The 21,388-nt window shown below is 49.1% G+C and overlaps 1 protein-coding gene across 1 annotated transcript in view; it reads right to left on the reverse strand.

Moving 5' to 3' along the window:
- Positions 1 to 21,388, reverse strand: part of ROGDI (rogdi atypical leucine zipper) — a 421,371-nt gene that overhangs the window by 165,062 nt on the left and 234,921 nt on the right. Inside the window, exon 8 of the mRNA XM_086941328.1 lies at positions 6,194 to 6,307. Coding sequence (XP_086797454.1) covers positions 6,194 to 6,307 — 114 coding nt within the window. The remainder of the gene's footprint in view (positions 1 to 6,193; positions 6,308 to 21,388) is intronic.

Here is a 21,388-nt window from a genome sequence, read left to right on the forward strand (position 1 = left end):
AAATGCAATCTATGTGAGATATGGTTTTAGAAAATCAGCAAATACTGTCATGTTAAACCTATTAACTAAGCTATTGTGTTAAATGTGTGCTATATTCAATAATGATGCAATTTGTATTTCTAATCTGGAAGTATTATGCGTTTGAAATATTTGTATTGTGGCGTAATCTAAATATATAGCTTATGATTTATTTATTTATTTTTCGAATTTGTAAAGCGCATAGCTGTCCCAGCAACGGGGCGTCCCAGCGCTACCTAAGAACAGGTGCCAATAGACCACTATTACAAATGCATCCTTTATTACAATACCATAAGGCCTTTACGGGGGGGGTCCTAGGAGAGTCAAAGGTTACTGGGCAACATCATGTATGGGTACTGTCATTTACCACTGGTGTTCTTGGACCGTAATGTACGAGTTACTTACCTTCGGTAACGATGTATCTGGTAGAGACGATTCTAGCCGCAGATTGCTTCACGTAGAATTATCCCCAGGCGTGAGACTGGATCCGGAAAACTCTTTGCCACAGCATCCTTGCGCGCCGGGGTAGGGGCAGCATCACGCTACTCCGCCCAGGAGTCGTCCGCGTACGTGACGTCAGCAAGGTCACATAAGCCCCACCCAGGCGCGCCTACGTCAGTTTTCTTCAGAGAACTTTTCCGTGCCACAAAGCGGAGCCATCAGACAAAACTGTGGGAGCAGGGCTACAACCCCCATCAAGAAACAAGGAAGAGGAGCCAGTACCAAGACAAACAGAAACAAACCTCCAGCAACCCCAGCACAGAGGGCAACCACCCCTCAAGGAACAAGGGCAAAGGCATGGCCCGATGACCCCAGCCCAGAGGTCAGCAGAGGGGCCAGGACCCTTAGTAACAAAGGGGAAGGGAGGGGAGGGAAGAGAGTGAAGGCAAGCCCCTCCAATCCTGGGGCAACCAGAGCAGAGGGTCACAGGAGTACCTGTAAACCCATCCTCCAAACCAAAAAGGAGGAAGGAAAAAGCCACAAGACGGAGCAGCCCGTCAAAGAGCGAAAGGATGCACTCACAGAAGACATAGCGACTCAACGGGAGGCAAGTGCCGAATACCAACCCAAGGGTCCTCGCAGAACGGGGAGGAAGGGCGGGCCGTGAAGGAATCTGCAGCTAGAATTGTCTCTATCAGATACATTGTTACCGGAGGTAAGTAACTCGTACATCTGATGGAGACTACTCGCCGAAGATTCCTTCACGTAGAATAGATACCCTAGCAATACCCACGGGGAAGGAGGGTCTGCGAAAGGACCCCACCAGCCTGAACATCACAGAGGGTCCCACAGGGGACCAGACCAACGGACAAGGTGAGGAACCCAGTCCCTCCCTAGCAAGAGGAACCCTTACAAGCAGAACACCACCGACCCCCAGAGGGATGTAGGAAGAAGAATGAAGACTTAAGAAGCCCATACACTCACCACAGAGGAACCACAGGCAAGGCCAGAGAGGCCGAAGAACCCCACTCCCCTACAAGGCAACCGAGCTTCCATCCAATGCCAGGACAAAGAAGTGGAAGAAGAAAAGCCCAGAGGGCCCAAGGAAACGAGGGAAAGGAAGGCGAGCCCACCCTAGACAGAAGGCAACAGACCAGACAGAGCGGCGCCGACAATAAGCAGCCGCCAGAAGCAAGAAGCAAGAAGAACAGCCCGGGACCCCAGGGAGACCGGGCAGGCGATGCCTGACAAGGGAGAAAACAGAATCATCCCAGCCCTCAGGACAGGAGCAGGAAGGTGAGGAAATGCCCGGACACACCACAACGAGGGGTCCGCGCACACGACCTAAAGAAGCAATAGCAACATACATAAACGCCATGGAGAGCAGGGGCCTGAAGGCGACCAGAACTCCCTAGAAAAGTGTAAGCTATATACCAGCTACCACTACCCCACATAGGGTAAGTTAAGTCCCAAAACATAGGAACCCTCTTTGGAAGGAACTTCCGCAGCAGAGGAAAAAACGAAAGAGCCATGGGGAAAAACACCCCCGCGGAAGGCTTGTCAAGCAGCCCAAGAGAAAACAGAAGGCCTAACCTGAGGGCCAAGTCCGTACAGACAACTCCAGCAAAAACACACAGTCAACAAAGGTGCCGTCCAGCAGCCAAAAATGCCACAGTCCCAGCAAGGAGGACTAGAGTGGCCATAAAACACACCCCACAGCAAGGGCAACCGGCCCAAAAGAAGGTCCAGAACCAGCTCAACTCAGCAGTCACTGAGGAGGGGGAAAGAGGAGGAGGAGAATAAGGCTGAGGAGGAGGACGGAGCCCCGCTAAGAACCTTTGGGATGGTGGAGTCTGCCGAGGCATGGAATAACAGGGTGCCATCGAATGGAAGATCAATCAGCTACTCCCGAACATTTTCAGGGAACACGCCGTCCCGAAGCCAAGCATGGCGACGGAGGGCAACTGAGGAAGCCATTGTCCGATCCAGCACCTCCGAGATGTCCAGAGCGGAGCGGAGAATAAACGCTGCTAGTTCTCAGCCATCCAACGCATGATGCTGTAAGTCCACCCGAACAGTGTCTTGTGAAGCTGCGGATGCCAAGGACTTAGCAGAGTCCCACAAACAAGAGGTGGCCCTAGCCAACACACATAAGGTGTTAAGGGCCCGCAGGGCAGCGCTGGTCGAGGCGTACATGTTGCGCCCCCAAGAGTCCAGCCTGCCAGTCTCCCAGGATGGCAGAGTCAACAGTGGCGGCAGGGAGGGAAAAGCAGTCCGCAAAAGTGGACTTGAGGCAAAAGGGTGGAGGGAAAGACACGCCGGGTCACGCGGCGCCAGAATGTGGCAGTGCAGAAGGTGTTGAGGCACCAGATCCCCTGAGGCAGGGCGCCTCCAAGCCCCCATCAGGGAAGAAAGGAGCGAACCCTCAAAGGTAAGCAACAGCTGCCTCCCACCAGAGCCCTGGTAAAGAACCTCCAAGAGATGGTCCACCAGAAAATGAGCAACCGGGTCGTCCATGCGCAGAATGCCCACAGCCGTGGACACTGCGTGAGCGAAGGCCGCACCCGCCTCCGTAGGAGCCCGCGGTGGAGAAAGCAGCTCCTCTGTGGGCGACGGCTGTAAACTAAGGTGGCCGTTCCCGAAGCCAAGCGGGGCGGGCAAAGGCCAGACCTGGAAGTCAGAAGGAACCGAAGAGTGGATGACATGTCGCTCCTCCGGTGAACACCTGGGCCTCGGGAATGTCGGGGAGCCGCCCTTCGATGACGCCGGTGAAAAAGCCACCACTCTGCGGCCTGTCTACGGGGAGGATGACATCAGTAGGCACCCAACCTCCGGAGAAGAGGGAGCGTACGAAGACGAATCCGGGACTCAACGCCTGTCTGGAGCCGTAGGGTCCGCCGCCTGAGGCAGGACGTCAATGCCATCCGGCGCCGAAGGAGACGCCGGAGAGGGCTCTTCCAAGCCACACCGTGCCAGGGACTGGAGCGGGCCCGGATCTGAAGTGGCCAAGGGGCGGCGCCGACTCGACCGCCTCCGAGGCTGCCGCCTGCGTGGAGGAACGAGAGGGACCGGGGAGTGACACAAAGCCCTCCGCCAGCCTCGGCCCAGAATGTGACGGAGGTGGCCCGGCGACCCATGCGGTGCCGCCAGGGACGATTCACCCTCTGACGAGGCAGCCCTCGGCATGGAAGGACGAGAGGGGTCCGGAGGAGGACGAAGGGTCCCCTGTCCAGCCTCGACCCAGAGCGGGACGAGGAGGATCCAGCGACCCCTGTGCCGCTGCCGGTCCAGCAGGCACCGGCAGCTAGCCGTGGACAAGGCCGCCGCCTGTCCAGAGGGCCGAGCAGGGGTCGGGGAAGCAACCCGAGCCCCGGCATCCTCCCGCGACACCAAAGGGACTCCCACAGGAGTTTGCGGCAAGGCAGAGGAGCCGTGGTCCGAAGGAGGGACCCCCGAAGGGCCGTACCCCAACAGCACCACATCCTCCAAGCCTGAAGCCGAACCAGTCAGAGCCGGGGCCGGAGTCGCCGGTGACGCCGCAGAGGGCCCCACGCAATGCAAGGGATCCGCTGACGCCCCAGAAGGGGAAGGAGGAGGAGACGAGAGAGGGGCCTGAAAAGCCGCTGCATATGTCCCCATCTGGAATCTCGACGCCCCTTCACCGGGAAACGGTGGATAGGAGGACAACACGCGGGGCCGCATCACCTGTGGAGATCCCACGCCCCCGGCAGGCCGAACACCAGCCTAAGGGGACAAACTGCGACACTTGCCCACCGGGGAGCGACGCTTCGCGACATCGTAGAGGGACTAGCACGCCGACGATGGCCGTATCTGAAATAGTCTGCCGAGGCTGATCTAGGGGATGAAGCCGACCTTAAGAGACGCGCCAAGAGTAGTTTTATCCGGCGCTCCCGCCGCAACTTAGGCTTCAACTGTTGGCATGCCTCACAATCAGTGGTGCCGTGATCTTCCCCAAAACTCCAGATACAAATGAGGTGAGGGTCGGTCGCCGACATAAGACGCCCACACAACATGCAAGTCTTGAAGCCGAAGGCATTCGCACACTGTTCCACCAATAAATATCACAATGAGGAAGAAAAAAGGGGCCCAAACAGGCCCGAACAGAGACCGGATTCACGTTGCACGCGGTAAAGGAAAGAACTGACATAGGCGCGCCGGGGTGGGGCTTATGTGACCTCGCAGACGACGCCTGGGCGGAGTCAAGTGATGCCGCCCCTACCCCGGCACGCAGGGATGCTGTGGCAAAGAGTTTTCTAGATCCAGTCTCACGCCTGGGAATAATTCTACATGAAGGAATCTGCGGCTAGTAGTCTCTATCAGATACTGGTGGCACTCCACCGATTCAAGTTACTTCCCTTTAGTACTCAACTGTTTCAGGGTAGCAAGGAGAAGCAGATAAGGATTATTGCCGGCAAATGAGAAAGAAAGTCAGATACTGTCTGAAAACAATAAAGAACACTCATTAACGTAAGTAGTTCAAATAAAAATAAGATATACACAAAAACCAGAAGATGCTAGCATCTTCTTGGAAAAATACACCTATTGGTAGCCTTTAAATTTGTGAGAACAATGTCCCTGATGCCAATGTTATCCTATGGGATAAAAGCTACATTTCGAGTCAAAAAAGTACAAGGGATACAGGTGCAGGGACTCTTGATCCAATTCTGGCACCAATACAGACCCTGGTAACCACACTGGTACCACTGGTGTAATAAAGGTACTACAACTAAAAATAGGACAGTCAAGATAAATTGTGCGATCCTAAAAATGTACACCCCACAAAACCTCCACCCAATCAAACAGGCCCTTGACCAGGAAGTCTCTGGTGCTCCCAGTGGTAATGTGCCTGTGACACTGTTCCTGGCTGGTTGTTCATAGGTTACCTTATTTATGGGGAATCTACAGATCCCAGATGGAAAACTGGACTTCAAGGAGGTCTTTTAGAGCTATGGGTCTAAAAGCAAATTCATCTAGCAATATTGCCTGAACCATAAAGTTTATTCAAATGGTTGCAGAACCAAGGTGGCCTCCTCTGGACCCTTAACCAGCGGTGTTGAGAACTGTCTCCTGGTGACATTGGTGCCTGAAAAGATGGGTATACTGATAACCTACAGTCACAGAATAGTCAACAGGCGACAACATGGCTTAGATGGCTCGTGAAATCTTCCTCCTGGCCAGACCAGAAGGTTGTGCACGTGGATCTTCTAGTCAGCCTGGCACAGGGCAGGTCTTCCTGAGAATTTGGTGGGGATCCATATAGCAGGCACAGTTCAGCTTCTTATGAAGGCAAGGTGGATGAAGGCAGCACATTCCTGAGCATGCTTAATAAAGTAACTGTGCAAATGCCCTTTCTTTCAAGTCATTTTTACAGAAATGTGGGACAGATGTTGATCTTAATTTTTTACGGCAAAGTTCACTGGACATTTCGACAAAACAAAGCATTTGAACTTTACTGCACCAACTAGGGATATGACAAAAAAAGCCTTGGCTGACTAAGTCAGTGTCTTTCATATCATGGTGAGGTTGGTAAGCTATATATATTATTGCTCAGGCAGTTCTCATGAGAAACCTGATTTCATTTTCTATGGATACAAAACAACCCAAAATATAAGGCTAATATGAAAACTGAGACAGACGATGAAAGAACAGCAGGCAGCATGTGTGGTAAGGTAAGAGACAGGTGCGTGTTCTAGAAAGAAGTAGCAGACAATACCTTGGTGGAGTTAGGCTGTAGAGTATGTAGCTGATAGACAAGCAAGCAAAGTTTGTTCAAGTTGATGTAGAAGTTCACAAGGACATCTCCAGGCAGTGCAGGAGTAAACATTTTCTTAAGAAAGGAACAGAACAAAACTTAGTCAAACAGGCTATCAACACCAGTGCACCACAACTGACTGTTCAATTCAGAAGAAAAGCAAAATTATAGCATTCCCACAGAAACCAAAAAGGGTTTCCAGGTAAACCAATTTTTTGTTACAAGAGAAATTTGAAGTACTACATTTTTTACTACCTTATGAAAACAGTTCTACAAGTTCACATACATTTGCCTTCTCCAATGCTGTTAATAATCTCTCAATGCTTTAGGGAGGAGGGGTGTCAGTAAGGAAAAGAGGTGAGAATCATAACATTTGTCACACACTATTTTTTTTAAACTTGGTGTTTGCAATTTTTCAAGGATGTAGGGAAAAGATATAGGGTAGGGAAAGTAGGAGGAAGCCAGAAGTATATAGCGCCTTTCAAAATTTCTATTCAGCCATTGAGTGAGAACAGTTCGACTAAGTTACAAAGCAAGTCCAGATATTTTTATATTCTTAAAATTGTTATGGACCATAGCCATCAGCTTTTCCATTGTACACAACTGTCACATCTTAGTTCTGTATAACTACAATAGAGGGCGAGGAAATTTCCATACTTGAACTGTAGTGAGTCTGGCTTTATGTAGCATAAAAGTTACTTTGCTGCTCAGCAGTGAAATTAATGGGTATTTCCCTTTATCCCTCCTATAAGAAGTAAGATGGACGGTGGATGGGGTCATCATTCCAGTGACATTTTTTTAGAAATATAACAATATAATTGCAAAAAATGTTAAGTAAACTTCTGTCTTATTCCATGAAGCATAGTTTTGGGTCGTTTGTTAAAAACTCCTAGGTTTGTTTTCTACCAGCGTCATTCTAGTTTCCATTTTGAGCAGGGACAGTAAAATATGGTATGGCATCTCATTCTGAAAGGGGTAGATTACACATTCATTGAAGTTGGACACATAGGTGCTAGGACGACTACTGCAAGTAATTTTTCTTTCAGGCACTGGATGATCCATGGATGCACATGCTTTTATCAGAGTGCATCTGACCTTCACCCAAGAGGCTCATCTTGGCTGTAATGTTTTCAAAGATTTCGACCAGATTTGTATGTGGCTGCTTTCTACATCTCTACAACAAAGGATCTGCTCATTGGTGGTTGTCGATCCTTTATCCTGTATTGGAGTGATGCCTATGTAAACTGGGAATGGGAATGGATTACAGACTTTTTGATTTGAGAATTTTGTTGGACTGGCTACCCTAGCTGGAGAGACTTTGCTGTGAGCAAGTTTATTCAAATTCAGGTTTTTTTATTTTTATTTAAGCGAAACCATAAAATATACAAACATATGCAACATGCTCACTTCATCAAGAAATTAAGTACTAAGTGAAGATATAAATTAACAATAACAAGGCTCTACATTCCGTGATTTGAGGCAAATCATTTAATCTACGAGTCTAAAAACCTGTACCATAATCTGGTCGCTTGTAAAGGGCTCTAATGACCTCTGGTCAATCAGTCAATCAATCAATCAATCAATCAGTCAATCAATCAGTCAATCAATCAATCAGTCAGTCAATCAATCAGTCAATCAATCAATCAGTCAATCAATCAGTCAATCAATCAGTCAATCAATCAGTCAATCAAATCAGTCAATCAATCAATCAATCAGTCAGTCAGTCAATCAATCAATCAATCAATCAATCAATCAGTCAGTCAGTCAATCAATCAATCAAAAACCGCTTTATTCGAGGAGCTTCGCGCGTGACCAAGATGGCCGCATGAGCACAGGGCTCCTGAGACCCTCGTAGCCTCCCACATCTATCCTGTCGTCTATCCTGTCCTTCATTGAAATATCCGTGAAGATGAACCACGGGTGAGGCGAGATCTGCTTTCGGATTCCGAATCGGACCCCGGGAACCAGAGCTGTGGTGCTCAGAAGATTACGGCCTACACCCCTGTGATGCCCAGCCGTGGTGTTGGCACGGTGCCCGAGCTGTAGTTGAACAACATGGGACTGAGGTGGAGGGGTCGACCGGTCTGGTTGACTTTCACTTTCGAATTGGTCTTTCCCGGAGGGAGATCCGACAGCGAGCGGCTTCTTAGCGCCGAGGTCGGCTATTCTACGCCACATCCGAGTGTACCTCCTCACCGCTTTGAGAATCTTGAGACGATACCTGGCGTGTGCCCTCCGAGTGAGGTTGGACCACGGCCCTGTGGTCCTGGAGCCGCCATCTTTCTACTTAGTCTACCAGCCTCACATCGGTCTGTACTCCGCAATGGCGGGGAAACCGGAGGGGGAAAAGCAGAAGCTCAAGACAACTCGGCGGGGTGGCTATACCCAGACCAAAAACCTGGACCGTTATGCTCAGACTAGGGGATCTCCTAGCGGATCGGGCAGGTCGCTGGAGGACACTAGAGATGCTCCGACTTTGGCAACTGAACCGACCCTGCAAGACGTTATGGCCGCCATAGATGGGATCAAATCCTCCCTTGGGCAACAAATGGACACCCTCGCCCATGAACTTGATACTGTGGTGATAGATGTCAATCTGATCCGTACGGACTTGACAAAAATGAACGAGAAAGTCAAGTCGTTGGACATTAAGACCTCCAGTTTGACGAGTGATGTTGCTGATCTGCAGACGGAGGTCCGCAACTTGAGGGCCTCCAATGATCTCTTCGTCCGTCGTCTGGAGGATTTTGAAGGGAGGGCTCGGTGGAACAACGTTCGCATCATCGGTGTCCCGGAGAAGGCGGAAGATTCTGCAGCTGACCTCTTCGTCGAAAATTTGGTTGTTAACCATCTTGAACCCAAGGGACGGAGTAAATTCTTCATGGTTAAGCAGGCTCATAGAGTTACGGGTGGTAAGCCAAAGGTGGGTGCCCCACCGCGGCCTATGATCGCAAGGATTTTCAATTTTCGTGACAGAGACGCTATCTTGCAGGCTTCGCGGATGAGTGGTCCTATGAAGTTCGAGAACACTACTATCAACTTCTACCCGGACTTTATCCAATCTGTTCAAAGGCAGAGACTTGATTTCCTGGGGGTAAAGAGGAGACTGCGTGACATGGGCCTTAAATACGCCATGCTTTTTCCAGCCAAGTTGAGGATCGAACACGCTGAGCGCACTTATTTTTTTGATCGGCCTGATGCGGTGGCTGACTGGCTTGACACTCTACCGAACCATCCTGCGCCAGAGGAACAATCCGGAGGGGCAGAAGGCAGACTGATGGGACAGGAATAGACACCTTTTGCCTGGTCTTTGGGGTCCCCAGTAGGCCTCGAAATGTGGTTCGCTAATCCTGCAATGTGAATGGTTGTGACATCCGGGGGGGGTTGCAGGGCTATTGGTGAGTCTCTTTCCTCCTCTCACTTACTTTTTGTAGCTTAGTTTGATGTGGGGGCGACAGGCACACTGCAAGTTGGGGTGGCTTTTTAGTCTTACGCAGGGGTGCAGGGTGGGGGGGGTTCGTAACGGTATGTTGGTGGGGGAAGGTTTTTTTTTGTTGGGGTATGTGTTTATTTTTCTGCAAGGCAATGTATTGTTAGACCTTCAGATCGAAGTGCTGGATTCTTGTTAGGGGTGGAACTTTCACTTTCGGATGGGGTAGGGGGCTGAAACTGATGAGTTGGAATGTGAATGGGTTGGGGGATAGGATTAAACGCGGGGTAGTGCTGCAATTGTTGAAACGTCTTTCCCCAGATGTGGTCCTTCTTCAGGAGACGCACTTGATAGGTAATACTTGTCATGCCATGAATAGGAAGGGGTATCGTCTGGTCGCCCATGCCGGGTTTTCCTCAGGCTCAAGGGGGGTTGGTATTCTGATTAAGGCCTCTCTCCCATTGGAGATCGACGCTACGGTCCTCGATGACAGGGGGCGCTATGAAGTTTAACGGGTAGGTGGGAGGGCCGAACTCTTTCCCTGGTTTCTGTTTATGTCCCCCCTGGCTTACAGTCAACTACTTTCGCGGACTTGGGACGGGTTGTCCTTGCTCTCCCCGAGGGGTCATTGCTATTGGGTGGTGATTTTAATGCAGTGGCTTCTGGTATGGCTGATCGACATCCACCTAGAGATCTTAAGGGGGCGCAGAACTGGCTTCATGATTTCATTGATACTCAGGGCTTGGTGGATTGTTGGAGATTGTTGCATCCCGCTCAACGACAGCACACTTTTCACTCGGGAGCTCATGGTAGTCTTTCTAGAATTGACGTTTTGGTCCCGGCTGCACAGGCGCTTTCTGTACTGAGGTTAAGCATCTTGCTCGGGGGATCTCTGATCATTCTCCACTATGGCTTCGTATGGAGTCCAGTCCTGGGACGGAGGGTCGGATAGCCCCGATTAACCCCTGGTACCTCCGGAACCCTAAAACTCGCGCGGATCTGGTGAAATCTCTTCCTTGAGAATGAGGTTTCAGTTTCGTCTGCGGTGTCCCTCTGGGAGGCTTTCAAGACTGTTCTTAGGGGCCAGGCCCTGTCGTTAATCGCAGGTGTTAAGAAACAGAGAGATGAGGAGGTGGCTATTGAAACGGAGATAGCAGACTTTGAGCTCGGCCTGGAGCGGGAAGTTACACGTGCTAGGACGCATGTTTTGCGACTCAAGCAGTTGGAATATAGGTCGTTAGTTACTGATGCAGCTAAGGCTATGAGTAGAGAACAGCAGGGACGGCTATATGACATAGGAGATAAAGCAGGCAAATTGATAGTGTGGCTAGATAAGAAGGATAGGGCTAGTCGTGTGATGCCTGTGATCGAGACGGCGAGCGGGGGTCGTGTTACTGACCCTGAGGAGATTGTTCAGTGTTTTGTAGATCACTTTCAGTCAGTATATGCCTCTGTGTCGGATAGGCCGGAGGAAGATTCACATCTATTGTTGCGTGATATTGCTCTACCGCGTCTTTCTGATTTGGATAGGGAACAAATGGATGCTCCAATAACCGCAGACGAGGTGGCTCTCGCGATTCGCTCCTTGCGTTCGGGAATGGCTTTGGGTCCTAACGGCCTACCTATTGAACTTTACAAGTTGCGGCCTGACAAGATAGCGCCCTATGTAAGAGATATGTTTTTGGAGTCTCTGGTGTGTGGTTCTCTACCCCGCGATCAACGTATTGCGACCATTGTGGTGATCCATAAGGAGGGGAAACCGAGGGATAGGTGCACATCATACAGGCCGATTTCTCTTTTGAATGCCGAACCCAAGATCCTCGCAAAACTGCTGGCTAACCGCTTGATCACCGTCATCGGTGAGTTGATACATCTGGATCAATCCGGTTTCATTGGGCATAGAAATACTGCCCTGAATCTCAGGCGTCTGCACGGCGTTCTCGCGAGAGCTGCAACGTTGCGTGAGCCGGCCGTCTTGGCGTCGTTAGATGCTGCGATGGCTTTTGATACCGTAGAATGGCCATACTTATGGGCTGCGTTGGCTAAATTCAGGTTTGGACCCGGTTTTATTGGCTGGGTGCGGCTTCTCTACGAGGACCCCCTTGTGCAAGTTGTCGTGTTTCTACTCAGTTTAGTCTTGGGAGAGGCACTAGTCAGGGCTGTCCCTTGTCTCCGTTATTGTTTGCCCTAGCCCTAGAACCCCTCGCTGCATGGATCCGATGGGAACCCTCGATGAAGGGCATTCAATGGTCTTCTGAATTTGAAGATCGCATCTCGCTTTACGCAGATGATATCTTACTGTATTTGACCTCACCCCGGAAGTCATTGATGGTTTTGTGCGATGTCTTGGCCTCCTTTGGAAGGAACTCTGGTTTGATTATCAATTAGGCGAAATCCTACTTATACGTTCTTTCTGGTGATTTCCCTCTTCTCCCACGTACCTGCCCTATTCAAGTGACTCTGACGGGGTTTAAGTACCTTGGTATCTTGATCTCATTGGATCCGATGGCCCGTTATGAACAGAACCTTCTCCCACCCCTGGCTAGATTGAAACAGGACGTTGCGGGTTGGCGTAAACTTCTGCTTTCTCCGCTTGGTATGACAGGGGAATCGCTCTCCCTGACATCAAACGTTATTATTGGGCTTCTCAACTGGGGGCCATCAACCATGGTATGTATGGTCCTGAATTGAATCCTGCTTTTGCTATGGATAGACGGCTGTTGCCCGGGGGTAATTATTATAGGGCGCTCTACTCAAAATCGGTGGTCAAGACTCTGTCGGGGCCTACGAAGACGGCGGTGCGTATGTGGCATGACGCTAATACTTCCCTGGGGTGGAAAGATCGCTTGACTTTAGCGACCCCGCTCTTTGGTTCGGAGAGGCTTGGGAAGTTGTGGAAAACCAAGGGGTTCGATAGATGGGACCTTATCGGCATCAGTAAGGTGGGTGACCTCTGGGTTAAGGGCCAGGTGAAATCGTTCGAGATGTTAAAGACGGAGTTTGAATTGGGTGACACAGAGTACTTTCGCTACGTTCAGGTTCGCCACGCCTTAATGTCGGTCTTCCCTTTGGGTGAGGTGATTCCAGAATCGTCCCCACTTGAAGATAGGCTGTTGGATGGCCATGTACCCGACAGCACTATCTCCCTTGTCTACAAAAAATTAATTAATAATAGGCCTGATCTCCTGTTACATCTTCGGGACTTGTGGACCCGTGACTGCCTTGAATTGGAAGACGAAGACTGGCAATCTGCGATTTCCTCTCCCAAGGACGTCGCGATTCCATCTCGACTCAGACTGGTACAACTTTTTTTTTTTTTTAAGACCTTTATTGTCACTTGATATTCGTACATAGCCAAGAGCCTACAACCCTGGGGCCGGCCGCAAAGTAGTAGACAGGGACATAACGATGTTGTATACATACATTTCTTAATACAAGAACGCTAGATCCGGCATTGTATTGCATAACTTTAGGTCTTATAGTTTTATGGGTTTTTTGTAGATGTTCATCGGTGAACAGAAAACAAACAATTTAGCAACATAAAATATGAGACCATTACAAACTAACTGTCACAGCAGTGTAATTAGTGCAAGTCATGGCATTTATAGGCATACGGGGCTTGATGGCGCACAATTCCCATATAGTAGTTTGTTTACATGAGTCATTCCTCCTCACTTGCATCTAGTGTGAGTACATAATCTGTGAGATAGCACCAGAAGTCCTTGGGCCTAGATTTTGCAGGTAGCTCTTCCTCGTAAGTCTTCAGCTTGTCTCTACAGCTGGACATATCGTGTAACCATCTGGATGTTTTGGGCACTTGCTTGCTGTGCCAGCATTTTGCGATCTGTCTCTTGGCTAACAATAGGGATATCACACAAAATTTACGTTTGGTAGCTTTGAGTGGTGGTACGAGTCCAAGCAGGCAAGTGCGCACTGTGCATTCCATCTCTACCCTTATCATAGCGGACAGCGTAGCGATCACTTCCGTCCAATAATCATGGACCTTAGGACAGGACCATGCCAAATGTGTGAACCCTGCGTCCTCCTCGTTACACCTCTTACACCTGTTGTTGTCCTGCAGGCCAAATTTGCACATACGCGCAGGTGTGTAGTATGCCTGATGCACAAACTTGTAATGGATAATTCTTAGATTGCCATTAGGAGTAAGTATTTGTGTTAATGCACAAGTTTGCTGCCATTCCTTGTCCGACAGCGGATCTACTAGTACCGTGTCCCATCTTGCTTTGGCTTTGTCAGTGGTGTGTGTCATCTCAGCTTGTGCTGTGGTGTACAATCTAGATACTAGGTGTGATAAGTCTTGGGTTGTAATGAGCAGTTGCAGCGCGTCTAGGCTATCAGGTTCGATTGGGAATGTTAGATAGTGTACTTGCCATGCACGTTTCAATCTGTAGTGCGTGAACTGAAACATAGGTGTTTTATTGTGGATGTATGTCAGGTCCTCTATGTTTACAAATGTACCCTTTTGAAACAGGTCACCCATTCTTTCAATGCCCACTTGCTGCAATAGGGACATGCCCACTCTTTCACCCATGACCGATAGTGCCTGATGATGATGGAATGGCATCGCAAGCGCATATAATGGAGTCTTATGCGCCAGTTGGCCCAATTTTCTCCAGGCTTTAATTGTGGTGTCAACAGTGTTGATGTCTTGAGCATGTAGGGGCTGTCGTACATGGGACAGGATCGCCGTCAGCGGTATCGGCAACGCATCTCCCTCCTCGATAGCAGTGTGTGTGAGGTACGGTATTTCGTGGTACCAATATGCAGAACATTGTGCCTGGGCGCATAAATAATACAGTAGAAAGTCCGGCACCACGAAACCTCCCCGAATATATGGAAGTGTTAACGTCTGGAGGTCCACTCGTGCTTGTTTGCCTGCCCATATAAGTTTTAGTACAAGCGATTTTATGCGGCGAAACACGTCACCAGGGGGCGCGATAGGGATGTTATTGAAGAGGTACAATAGTTTAGGCAATACATTCATTTTCACGATCGCTACACGATCCACCAAAGACAGTGGCAGTTGTATCCAACGTTGTATCTTATCTTCCAATTTGGATATTGCTGGCCCAAAGTTCGACCTGATAACCACCTCAGGGTCTCTATGGTACATCACACCCAGATACCGTATAGGCTCTGACTGCCACTCTAGTGGGTATTCAGTGTCCAGAGGAGTTGTTGTATCCATTAGAGGGATAATGGAGGATTTGGACCAGTTTATGGCCAATCCCGAGTGTCCACCAAATTTGATATACTCTCGCAATAGTCGGTTTAAATGCGTGTTGGGATCGCGGACATACAACAGCTTATCATCTGCATACAGAGAGATATGTAAAGGTCTGGATGGGAACTGTAGGGCTGATGATTTGCAGTTCTGTCGGATCAGACAGGCCAGGGGTTCGAGTGCTAAAGCGAATAATAAAGGTGAAAGTGGACATCCTTGCCTGGTACCACGCTGGATGTTAAATATGTCTGAGACGTAACCGTTTACATGAACTCGGGCGCACGGATTGGTGTTTATTAGTGATACCCATTGTACGAATCGCTTGGGGAAACCCATTCTCTGTAGAATAGCAATCAGATGAACATAAGTTACTTACCTGTAAACTGTGGTTCTCCAGTATTGGTGTCTTTCATAGATTCACATGCTTGAATATCCCCCGTCGTCGAAGTGGGAGTCCCACGGTACATAAATAGCAGTAATAAATATGCATGTATACATGAGAAATATCATAAATAAAAAATACATACATATTGTGTAAAAGAAATGCAAGCTTGAAAAAGTACCATAGAACAGAATAGGCCCATAGAAAAGGCCCAAGGGAGAATTCACTTTAGTAACTTATAGGAGTCATTATGTATTGGTCCACATTCCAGCCAATCAGGCTGTAGCCTCCTCTAGAACCTTCTCCTCAGAAGCCCAAGTCCTCAGATTTTCGTAGCACAAGTAAGTATAAATGCTTGAGGAGAAGAGAGCCTCTGAGGGGAGGATGGGAGGGTCGCATGTGAATCTATGAAAGACACCAATACTGGAGAACCACAGTTTACAGGTAAGTAACTTATGTTCTTCTCCAGTATTAGGGGTGTCTTTCATAGATTCACATGCTGGAATAAGAATAGAAAGCAGTAAACAGTATATTAGTCATAAAGGAAGACACAAATCAAGTTTAGGCATAACATATCACTTAATAAGCAATAAAAAACCAAAACATGACAATACCTTTATGACTGGAGGCGGGTAGCAACAGAGGCTCACCTTTATCGGAAAAGATTCCGCAGCACCGCTTGACCTACTGCTGCATCTGCGGCATCTGTTGATTGCAGGCAGTAGTGCTTCGTAAAAGTATGGCTGCTTGACCAAGTAGCAGCTCTGCAGATTTGTCTTAGAGGCACCCCCGCAAAGAGGGCAGCAGAAGTCGATACAGCTCTCATGGAATGAGCTAGAGCCGGAGCAGGAAGGGGCTTCCCAGCCCGTTGATGACAATAGGATATGGCAGACGATATCCATCTGGTGATAGTCTGTTTAGTTACGGATTGTCCTTTGCACACTGGGCCATATGCCACAAACAATTGATCAGTCTTTCTAAAGGCAGCTGTGCGTTGAATGTAAAATTTAAGGCAGCGTTTCACATCCAGAGTGTGCAAGGAGCGCTCCGCTGCAGATTGAGGTGCAGGGAAGAAAGTCTTAAGAACAATAGGTTCATTGAGATGGAAGTCACTGGGAACCTTAGGAATAAAACTGGGATTTGTTCTCAAGGTAACAGCTTCGTTGGAGAATTGTAAAAACGGTGGCTGTATAGTAAAGGCTTGAATGTCGCCGACGCGTCTGGAAGAGGTCAGGGCAAGCAACAGAGCCACTTTCCAAGTGAGGAATTTCAGATTGGAAGAATGGATGGGCTCGAATGGAGGCAATAGCAGCTGAGACAAAACCAGGTTGAGTCGCCATGAAGGTGGGGGCCGACGGATTGGAGGGAACATCCGAAAAAGGCCCTTGAAGAACTGTTTTATGATCCTGGAGGAGTACAAAGATGTTACGCCATCATGGCGGAAACGAGAAATAGCAGCTAGAAAAACCTTAAGAGTGGAGTGTGATAGCCCTGATTTTGCTAGAGACAAAAAGAATGGCAAGATTTGTTCTGGCTGAGCACACATGGGATTTAGTGATCTAGTGGAGCACCAAGCGCAGAAACGCTTCCACTTCAGCTGGTAAGTTTTGACAGTAGATTGCGCTCGAGCATTCGCTAGTACTGTCCTACAATCCTTGTCGATATTCATGTGTGCAAATTCATTGTACTCAGGTTCCAGGCATGAAGTTGAAGGTATGCTGGATCCGGATGGCATATTTGACCTTGATGCATTGTGAGAAGGTGCGGCAGAGGATGCAACTGTATCGGTTGTGTCAGAGAGAATAGAAGGAGATCTGAGAACCAAGGACGTCTCGGCCATTTGGGTGCGATCAGGATTATCCGACATGGTTGGAATCTCATTCTGTGCAACAGACGAGGAATGAGCGGCAGTGGAGGGAATGCATAGCTGAAGGCGTTCGACCAGTCTATTGAAAAGGCATTCCCGCTCGATTCCTTGTGTGGATGTCGGCTCGCAAACCCTTGACATTTTCTGTTGAGAGCAGTTGCAAAGAGATCCAATTGTGGTCGGCCCCACTGTCGGAAGATGTAATCCAACGTTGGCTGGTTGAGTTCCCATTCGTGGTTGTCCGAGAGGGCTCTGCTGAGCGAGTCCGCCAGCACATTGGCCACACCTGGGACATGGACAGCTTGAAGATGTATTTGATGTTGGAGAGCCCAGTCCCATATCTCCTGTGCCAGTTGTGATAACACGAGAGATCTTGTGCCGCCCTGTTTGTTGATGTAGTGCATGCTGGTGGTATTGTCTGTCCTCACCAGCAATGTCTGTCCCTGCACTACTCTTTGAAATGACTTCAAGGCCAAGAAAATCGCCAGAAGTTCTAAGCGATTTATGTGCCACTTGTGCTGAGACGCCGTCCATTTGCCTCTTACGGACATTCTGTCGAGATGAGCCCCCCAACCCTCTAGGGAGGCGTCTGTCGTCAATGTCAGAGTTGGTTGTTCGTCCTTGAATGAGCGACCTGTTGCTATGTTTGGAGGATGAGCCCACCACTCCAAAGCTCTTAGTAAGCGGGGCGTTAGATGGATTTTGTCGTCGAACGACCCGGATACCTGCCTCCACTGGTTGTCTAGTTCCTCTTGAAGGACTCTCATGTGCAGTCTGCAGTTGGGAATCAGTTGAATGCACGAGGAAGCCATGCCGAGGAATGATTTGTACATCCGGACAGAAACGTACTGCCTTGATTGCAGGAACTGAACTTTCTGTAACATTCGGCTTTGACGTTCCTGTGAAACGAACACTTGCCCTAGTCGAGAATCGAGCGAGGCTCCTAGAAAATCTCGTTGTTGAGAAGGGTGAAAGTGTGACTTTAGGCAATTGATGGAGAAACCTAGTGTTTCGAACAGGGATATGCAGACTTGTGTGTGTTCTTGTGTCAGTTGGAAAGTTCTGGCTTTTATTAGGCAGTCGTCCAGATACGGATAAAACTGGATGCTCTGTAAGCGCAGGTAGGCGGCCACCGGGGCAAGAATCTTTATAAACACTCTCGGTGCCGATCGAAGGCCGAATGGAAGGACCTTGAATTGATAATGAAATTGGCCGACTGTAAAACGAAGGTATTTCCTGTGCCTGGGGTGAATGGGCACATGAAAATATGCATCTTGAAGGCCTATAGTCGAAAAGAACTCTCCTGGAATGAGGAAATTCAAGATTTGAAGCAGAGTAAGCATCTGAAAAGTCTTTGATGCGATGAACTTGTTCAGAGCTCTCAGATCTAAGATGGGGCGCCACTCTCCTGATTTTTTCTTTACTAGAAAGAAACGGGAGTAAAACCCCCTGCCGCGTTGACATTGCGGTACCATTTCTACGGCTCCTTTTCTGATCAGAAGCTGCACCTGGGCCAACAGTTCCTTGAAATGGGGAGAAGGTGGGCCCGAAGGCGGGCGGGCGGGTGGAAATTTCGTAAATTCCAGGGTGTGTCCTTTTGAAACCACGTCCAAGACCCATTGGTCGTTGGTGATGTTCGACCAATTGGAGAAGAATTTGGAGATTCGACCTCCAAGATGCATAGTCCCCTCACTGTTTTTTGTTGGTGTTTGCACCACCTCTGTAGTTGGACTTCCGTTGGTAAGGTCTGGAGGTGGATGAACGATTTTGGGACTGATAGGATCCTCTTTGTCTGTTGTCATAAGAGTATGCTCGATATTGGCCTGTGCTTCGAAAAGTAGAGGTACCTCCTCCTCCTCTACCTCGTGCCCCACGAAATGGCTTCTTTCTATATTGAAGAGTTGCCAAGGACTTCGCTGTATCCGTGTCCTTTTTGATCAGTTCCAAAGCGTCATCAACGTGCTTACCGAACAGAGACTCGCCATCGTAGGGCAAATCTAGCACTCTGGATTGAACTTCCGGACGGAAGGTTGTTGACTTCAGCCAGCCTTGGCGACTTAAAACTGCAGCACCCGCCAGTTGTCAGAAACCAGTAGAGGCTATATCGACTGCACAGTCGATTATTTCCGTTGAAATCTTCTCTCCCTCGAGAATGATGGCCTGCGCTTCATCCCGGATGGAGTCGGGCATTTGAGGGAGTAGACCAGCGATCTCGGACCACATTTGACGGTCGTATCGACCCAGTATGGCCAAAGCGTTGGAAGCTCTTACCGTTGTCGCTGCCATTGTGGTAAATTTCTTTCCAATTGAGTCCAATTTACGGCCATCTTGATCCGGCGGGGATGTCAAGGGTATGGCTGGGTTTCGTGACCTTTTTTGTGCCGCCTGAGTGATAACCGAGTCTGCCTTAGGTTGTGAAACTAAGCAGGCTGGGGAAGTAGGCGGAGCTTTATATTTTTTGTCTAGTCTAGGTAGAACAGCTGGAATGGAATTAGGACGTTCCATTAACTTTAGACCCTCATCCCATATGTGGTCAATGATAGGAATGGTATGAGTTTGGCGTTGCGGTAAGTCCTTAAAATCATACAAAAAACATTCCGTTTGTTGTGTTTCCAATGTTAAGTGGAACCTCTTTGCTGCACGAACCATAAGGTTATGTAAACTCGCGATATCCACTGGTGGCGAAGTTCTTGGAGATGTTGGTGGAGTAGAGGGCGTCTGTGCCCTATAATTGTCCCATTCCTGCATTTCCTCATCATCAGTGTCATTATCTCCAGTGTTATGAGGAGTTTGAGTCTCATTATCTGTATCATGAGCAGCACCCAAAGGAGACGTTGGTGCAACAATCGCCTGAGTTTGAAGTCTAGGTGCTGGAGACTGTGGTCGAGGCACTGGGGACGGAGGGTGTGGAGCTGAAGACTGAGGTCGCTGCACTTGAGGTGCTGGGGAAGGAGGCAGTGATGGTGGAAACCTACGATTGTAGTCATCCAGCATATGTTGGAGGTTTTTCACCATAGACAGAGGAATCTGTGTAAAGTGTTCGTAATTTGGTTGTTGCGAGTCATCTATTGGAAAAAGGACATTCCCATCTTCGACGGTATTATCCGCCTCCTCGTCACTGTAGTCCTGACACTTAATGTGTAATTCCGATGGACTTGTAGCAGGTTGATAACTGTGATCCACTTCCGAATCATTACCAGATTCCTCTGCTCCAGATTGAAACAATTTTTCTGGAGGTTGAGATTCACTCCTAATAGGACTTAACTGTATAAGTGGTACAGTTTTGAGAGACGAAGTAGAAACCACTTTGAAGGTGGTAGTAGATTGTAGAGGTTGTTGCGTCGTCAACGAGCCCGTCGACGACAGTTGTACAGCTTTAGGTCCCTCTAGCTGTTTTCTGGTTGGCGCCGCTGAATCCGGCGTAAGAACTTTAGGCTTGGTAGACGATGATTTTTTGGTCGTCGACGAGGCCGTCGACGAGGCCGTCGACGGAGTTGCAGTCTTTGCCGTCAACAAGGAGGTCGTCGACGGTGCAGCCGTCGACGGAGGGTTCATCGTCGGCGTCGACGTTATTGTCGTCGACGAGGAGGATCCGGTCGTCGACGACGATGCCTTGGTCTTCGTCGACGGAGGAGCCGTCGACGGTGGGAGCGTCGACGACGATTTCTTCGTCGACGGTTTGATCGACGAGATCATAATAATGGACGAGATGGGTCTCACCTCTTGGCTGCTAGTCGACGAGATGATCGTCGTCGTGGTAGAGCTGGTCGACATGGAAGAAGTAGTCGTCGACGTCGACATCGCCATCGCCAAAACGGACTTCGTAGACGCTGAAGACGTCGACGGACGCGTCGACGAGCCCGTCGACGAGCCAATGCCCGTTTTAGCTACGGAGGGCATGGTCTTGGGTCGAGACGCCAGAGAGCTAGGTCCCGTAGGCGCGCCCTGAAGCAAGTCTTGTGAGGAGACATCCTTGAAAGATCCCAACTTCTTGCTCTTCTTAAGAAAAGGAGAGGGAAGTTCAGTCTCAGACCCACGCTTCTGAGAGGCTTTCGAAATACCAGAAGACATACTTTCGACATCGGAAATCACATTATCAGATGATTTCAACTTCTGTAGCCACAGAAGGAGACGAGCCTCTCTGTCCCTCAAAGTCTTAAGAGGAAATTTGCGACAGAGCCTGCAGGTAGCGACAACATGGTCCGGATAAAGACAGTAAATACACTTACTGT

Source organism: Lissotriton vulgaris, chromosome 10 (genome assembly GCF_964263255.1).
Source record: "Lissotriton vulgaris chromosome 10, aLisVul1.2, whole genome shotgun sequence".
Classification (NCBI taxonomy): domain Eukaryota; kingdom Metazoa; phylum Chordata; class Amphibia; order Caudata; family Salamandridae; genus Lissotriton; species Lissotriton vulgaris.